This window comes from Nicotiana attenuata, chromosome 5 (genome assembly GCF_001879085.1).
Source record: "Nicotiana attenuata strain UT chromosome 5, NIATTr2, whole genome shotgun sequence".
Taxonomy (NCBI): domain Eukaryota; kingdom Viridiplantae; phylum Streptophyta; class Magnoliopsida; order Solanales; family Solanaceae; genus Nicotiana; species Nicotiana attenuata.
In genome coordinates, this window is record NC_031993.1 from 7334973 (window position 1) to 7342229 (window position 7257).

Consider the following 7257-nt stretch of genomic DNA (forward strand, 5'->3'; position numbering starts at 1 on the left):
GAGCTGCTATTTAGGTTAATTCTTGGGGTACTAGTATCACTTTTAGCCGCACCATAAAGTATTTACATTCGGTAGCCGAAAAACTGTATAAAATAGTATATTTTTGTATATATATATATATATAATTCTTCTTCTACTTAAAGATCTCCCTTTTTGCACTCAAGCCCGAAATTTCGGATTAAAAGTGAGAATTTTAACTATCCCACTGCATTTCTCGGTGGTGCTATCAATTACAGGCAGCTACAAAGGAAAGACAAAATAAAAAGACAGAAATTAATTAAGAAATACAATATCAAATAGTGAAGATGCTACGCAATTATTCCTTTTCACACAATTCAGAAGATTAAGTCAAATCATACTTATCACAACAGAAAATAGTAAAAGAAGATGACCTAGGACAAAATTGTCTAGTTTCATGGAATATACACATTTGTTTCTCAGCTTTCATCCCTTGGAAGTCAATTTCATTTATGTAGGGTGTACGAATAAATTAAAGTCTCACATTACTAATCGAAAAGATTGGAAGTCTATATAATGGTGTGAGACATTTTCGAAAAAACCATACAGGTTTGGCCTAAAAAGGGCAATATCACACCATATTAAGAGTATTATTGGGCCATTTTAGTCCAAACTAAGACCAAGCAATGCCAAAATTGTCTCATTTTATGGATTATGTACACATTTGTTTCTTCTTAGCTTTCGTGCCTTATCAATCTAGTTTAATAATTTTAATTTAACTATTTTATTTATACAACTAGATTATTACCCTAACTTCCCAACACCTTCCTCATTAGTGCTATATAGATGGACTCTCTTTATTCACTCTCTTCATTCCCATGCATTAGCTTTACTTATTTCTAAACCTTTCTCTTTATCTTCTTCTTCCTATACTTATTTAGAGAGAAAAAAAATATATTAGAAATGGAGTTACAGGTTAATGTTCCAAGATGGACACCTAGTCCAAATAGATCACCACATAGACGCCAAGAATCTGAAACAGATAATGAAAGTGTAACTTATTCTCAAGATGATATTCCTTTTAACAACAACAACTACAACCCAACCAAAAATTTCCCATTTAGTAATAGCCCACCACCTCATATTGCTGCTATTGAAGCACCATCTCTTAGGGTTGATTCTGAGATAAAAAGGTCCATAGAAATGGAACACTATGAAACACCACCAATAATATTTAGGGAAGAGATAAAGGGAAGTAATACTACTACTGGTTTTGAATATGAGGAAGTTGTCCCTTTTAATAATGAAGGAATATACTTGACATGGAAAGATTTGTGGGTGACTGTGCCGGACAAGAAAACAGGGAGGAGAGCAATATTACAAGGGTTAACTGGTTATGTACAACCTGGTCAAGTTTTGGCCATTATGGGTCCTTCTGGTTGTGGCAAATCCACTCTTCTTGATACTTTAGCAGGTACTAATTACTCTAGCATATAGTATTACATACGGTCAAATTTATCTATAATAGTTTCGTTTGTTTCGATATTTTTTGGCTGCATATAAATGATTGTTATATAGACATGTTATATAGAGAGGTCTGACTGTTCTACTTTTTTCTAGTTTAACAACCTTCCTTATCCGAAACCAACATTTAAGATTTTTCTCTAATGCTCTCTAGCTCAAAGGAGTGATTAATTGCTTAAATTCTTACAAACTTGACTAATTAATAGATATAAATTTTAATTTTATGGCCCGTTTGGCCATAGAAGATTCATTTTTTCTCGAATTTTTTTCTCATTTTTTCGAAATCAATATTTGGTCATGAAAATTCCAAATTTCACTTGAAGTTGAATTTCAAAACTTTTTGGAAATCTGAAAAACTCCAAAAAGTTGTTTTCAAAATTTTCACTTAAAATCACTCACAAAAATTCAAAAATAACTCCAAGTTGTATTCATGTCCAAACATAACTCTAATTTTCAAATATCATTTTCACTCGAAAAAAAAATTATTTTTCGGAAATTTCATAATTTTATGTCCAAACGCCCACTATGTTACTTGGAATTGATTGATTGATTCACGAGAAATTAGAGTATTTCGATTTAATCATTGCATTGACAACGTCACATATACTAGGAGTAATATTGACTCTATAGTATAAAACTTGCTTAGGAACTACTCCACTTATTAATTATTATGATGTCTAAGGTCCACAGAATTTGACTTAAAACACCACCAACTGGAAAGTCTTCCACTAATTCCCCTGTGGTTTCTGGCCGGCAAAGAGCAAGAAGAAAACAAAATGAAATATTTTAATTCATTTGAAACTCATTAATTATTTAATATTATTTCAGGGAGACTAGATTCGAACACCAGACAAACTGGAGAAATTCTCATCAATGGTCGGAGGCAAGCTCTTGCTTTTGGCACTTCGGTAAGGAGAATAAATATCATAAGCTATTTCTTCACGAGTTTAATTTTTATACACTTACAATATAAAAGAACTTTTACAGTATCGGAGATTTACCTAAAATTCAATTATGTGTAACTCTCCATAACAAGTGGAAATATCTTGAAATTAAGATATAACTTAGAGGTGGATCTAGGATTTTCAGTGCACTACAAGAAAAAAGGAAGAAAAAATGTATGAAGTGGGAACTGATCTGTATTCCTCTTGGTAATAACTCAATTACCTTTAATCAAGTGCACCATCAACCTTCTTGGAGCGTGAGTGCTAACAATTAATATTATACCAATTTTAGAAAATATGTACATAAAATATCTAGTTTTGAGGAGAGAATATGAGTTCACGTGCCCCATAAGCTCCCTTATAAATCCGCCCCTGAACTTAGCTTGCTTTTGGCACTTCGGCGGGAGAACTAATATCTCACCTTTTTTTGTGTGGGGTTTAACTTCTATATACTGATAGTTAACGAAATACATATTTTGACTTAGTGACTCATTTTATTTTATTTTATTCTATTTTTCAAAGGCGTATGTGACACAAGATGATACATTGATGACAACACTAACAGTGAAAGAAGCTATATACTATTCAGCACAACTCCAATTACCAGATTCAATGTCAAGATCCGAGAAGAAAGAAAGAGCTGAAGCAACAATCAGAGAAATGGGATTACAAGATGCAATGAATACAAGAATTGGAGGGTGGAGTGTAAAAGGATTAAGTGGTGGACAAAAGAGAAGAGTTAGTATTTGTATTGAAATACTAACACGTCCAAAGCTTTTATTCCTTGATGAGCCAACTAGTGGACTTGATAGTGCAGCTTCTTACCATGTTATGAACCGAATAGTTCAATTGGCTAAACAAGATGGAAGAACTGTGGTTGCTTCTATTCATCAACCAAGTAGTGAAGTTTTTGAGCTTTTTCACAATCTTTGCCTTCTGTCATCTGGTAGGACTGTCTACTTTGGTTCCATTTATGCTGCAAATGAGGTATAACATTATATTATTCATTTCACACGAGCTTAACTTCTATACATTGATAGTCTAAAAGTTTCTTTTTATGCTTTCTGGTTGCATAAAAAATAGCAGGCAAGGCAACCTGCTATTATACTAGCTAATATATAGTTATTAATTTCACACGAGCTTAACTTCTATGCACCGACAATGCAAGTCTTTTTTTTACTAAAATAGTATCATGGTAAATAAAAGTGCAATTAATCACTTGAAAATAAAACTGGCAACCTACTATAACAGGTTAAACTATATTGATAAATGATCCATCGATGATGTCACTCAATATTATGAAAAGTCTAAAATATTTAATACCAATTTTGTTTTTCAGTTCTTTGCATTGAATGGCTTCCCTTGTCCAACTATGAGAAATCCTTCTGATCACTACCTAAGGACAATCAACAAGGACTTTGACGCTGTAAGTATATATCCATCTTCTACATTTAAAATCTATTTATTTTGCGGAGAAGTAATTCTAAGGACTATCAATAAGTACTTATTCTCTATTTGATGACATTAGGATATCGAAAGAGGAGTTGGTGGAAAAGCCACAGCGACAGAAGCAATCAATATTCTGGTTAAGTCATACAAGACCTCACAGGGTTGTCAACAAGTTCAACGTCGAGTTCTGGAGATTTGCCAACAGGTTTTTATACTAGTCATGCGATTAACAAAATCGCTATTTTGATCTTATATATTGTGCAAATCCAAGAAAATTACTTAAATTGGTCTAATTATGAATATTTGTGTATAGAATGGTGGACAAGAGGCAAAGAAAGGAAGCCAAGCCAGTTTCATTACTCAGTGCATGGTTCTAACCAGGAGATCTTTTGTGAACATGTATCGTGATCTTGGTTATTACTGGCTTCGTTTTGCAATATATATTGCTTTGTGTTTGTGTGTTGGCACTATATTTCATGACATTGGCCACGACTATGGCTCCATTCAGGTTAGAAATTGTACTGTTTTTATTAATTTGAACTGGACGTGCAACGTATAGACAGTTATCTGTAGTTATCTTTTAGTTGACATGTCAAACTATAATATATATTCCTTTCTTTCCTTTGCCTTTGCAGGCTAGAGGTTCAATGCTTATGTTTGTTGCTGCCTTCTTAACCTTTATGGCCATTGGTGGATTCCCTTCCTTTGTGGAGGATATGAAAGTATGCACTTCTAACTATCACCCTCATTTATTTTACACATAATCTTTCACAATAAGAAGGGGAACCTTGGTGTAACTAGTAAAGTTGCTGCCATGTGACAAGGATGTCACGGGTTCAAGCCGTGAAAACAGCCTCTTACAGAAATGCAGGGTAAGGCTGCGGACAATAGACCCTTGTGGTTCGGCCCTTCCTCAGACCCCACACATAGCGGGAGCTTAGTGCACCGGGCTACTCTTTTATGATCTTTCACATAATAATAGTTAATGGTGCTAATTATTTGTCATTTGCTCCTAATTGTTGCTAGATTTTCACTCGAGAAAGATTAAATGGGCACTATGGTGTGGCTGCATATGTTGTGGGAAATACATTCTCCTCCATTCCATACCTAGCAATGATCTCAGTAATACCTGGTGCTATGGCATATTACCTTGTTGGATTACAAAAGGAATTTGATCACTTTGCTTATTTTGCACTAATGTTATTCACAACAATGATGTTAGTCGAAAGCCTAATGATGATAGTAGCAAGTATAGTACCAGATTTTCTCATGGGAATTATAACAGGAGCTGGAATTCAAGGTGTTATGATGCTAAATGGAGGTTTCTTTCGATTGCCTAATGATCTTCCTAATCCATTTTGGAAATACCCAATGTATTATATTGCATTTCACAAATATGCAAATCAAGGGTTTTACAAAAATGAGTTCTTGGGATTAACTTTTCCTAATGAACAAATTGGAGGGCCAGCTACAATTACTGGTGATGAGATTTTGAGAAATATATGGCAAGTGCAAATGGGATATTCAAAATGGGTTGATGTTGCAATTGTTTTTGGAATGGTGATTCTCTATAGGTTCATGTTTTTGGGAATAATTAAGACTGTGGAGAAAGTTAAGCCTATGATTAGGGCATTTATGGCTCGTACTTCAAAAAATCCAACTCATGCTGAAGATCCATATGCTTCTCCTATGGATGCTTGAAAAATAATTATTATAGTGTTTATGATATATGTTGTTGATGTAAAATAAAAGTTTTGTTGTATTCAAGACCAATGCCTTGTTGGTCTTGTTCTACCTATACTTTTTTCTTCTTTTTTTCGGTTAATAAGGAACCCGCAGTTGCTACCTTTCAAGTGCGAACAGGGTAAACCACGCTCTTCCTGTGTAATAGTTCGCAAACCTCAAAGGAGGATAAACTGCACTAGGCAAGCCTTCTACCTACTTTTGCGAGTATAAAATGTTGGAATAATTTGTTTCCCCTACTTGTTTGATGGATTGTTATAATATAAGAGTTTATTTGCTGTTTTAATTTAATTGTTACTGTCGTCTTTGTAGGTATAAATGCTATGTTGGAAACCCACACTTCAGTTTCAAACGTAACATAAATGTGCTTGAAAAGGTTGAATTGTATTTAAAAAAATTAAAATTTATTAATATTAGTGAAAATGCAAAGGGAAAGAAAGAAAGCTGTGCTTAGACACAAGAAAGAAGACGTCGATATATTTATTAATTTATTGTTATGTAATACTCCCTCCTGTTCACAATAAGTGTCCAATTTGCTTTTTCATTTTGGTTCAAAATAAGTGTCCAGTTATGTAATCAAGAAAGAATTCAATTTGTTTTTACAAAATAACCCCTATGTACATATCCCTAAAAAGTTTTATTACTCCTCACATTAAATGTTTAATTAGGGGTAGTTTCGTCATAGTAGGTATTTTTGTATAGAATTTAGTATTTTTTTAATGGATGTGCTAAAAGCAAATTGAACACTTATTATGAACGGGATTTGAATCTTATCTTACAAAGACGTACGAGGAATTCCCAAATAATTGAGTATATATTTTAATAGTTAAAGGTCAACCACATTTCATAGATTTTGAAAATGTAATTACCAAGTCAAAGCGTTGTTGTCTTAGTTTTATTATGTTATTCCTTTATTTGTTATCATACTTTGACCAAGAATTTCATGTCGTACGCAAATAGAATCCAGTGTTTGTATTTTTAAGACATGGCCTAAACTTTTTCATCGTTAATTCTTGGAGCCAAAGAATTGTAGCTTGGAGCCAAAGAATTTTTAAAGTATTTTTTTTATTCTTTTTTTCTTTACTTGGGGACCAAGAACTTTGCCCTATAAATGTAGGTCATCTTACTTTATTTGAGTCATCCCATATTTTGATTAGAACCTCATTTTGGGTATTCTTGTGATAGAGAGTTTTATTATATTCCATAGAGTTAATGTTGAAAAACACTTTGAGTGAAGCTTTTCTTTGTGAGTGAAGATAGCGAGGCTATTCTCTTGGGATATATTTTGGTATAATTAGAGTTTCATCTCTAATTTTGTACTCTCTTTTGTGTGTCTGCTGTTATAGTGAAATTGCTCCTCTCCGTTTGTGGACGTAGGTCACCTCGACCGAACCACGTTAAATTGTGCCTTCTTTATCTGCTTTAATTACCATTATTATCAACTTGTATTGTCTTTGTTATTGTCATTATAATGTTGTTTGGCTGAATTCCGCATTACCCGGATTCCCGATCCTAACAGTATTGTTATAGCATGTTCTTTTAAATTTCTTTTTTAGGGGAGTCCTAAATAGTATAGTATTGTCTTTTCTTGCCATGTAAAGAGTAGGTGGAAATTGAATAATACTAAATTTTTGACTTG

The 7257-nt window shown here is 33.4% G+C and overlaps 1 protein-coding gene across 1 annotated transcript; it reads left to right on the forward strand.

Annotated features, from left to right (window-relative positions):
* Positions 787-5909, forward strand: LOC109225233 (ABC transporter G family member 11-like). Its single transcript, XM_019389831.1, has 8 exons — positions 787-1432; positions 2311-2390; positions 2949-3413; positions 3766-3852; positions 3955-4080; positions 4189-4383; positions 4511-4597; positions 4902-5909. Exons 1-8 carry the CDS (start codon positions 922-924, stop codon positions 5574-5576), a joined length of 2226 nt encoding a protein of 741 aa, XP_019245376.1. The 5' UTR covers positions 787-921; the 3' UTR covers positions 5577-5909.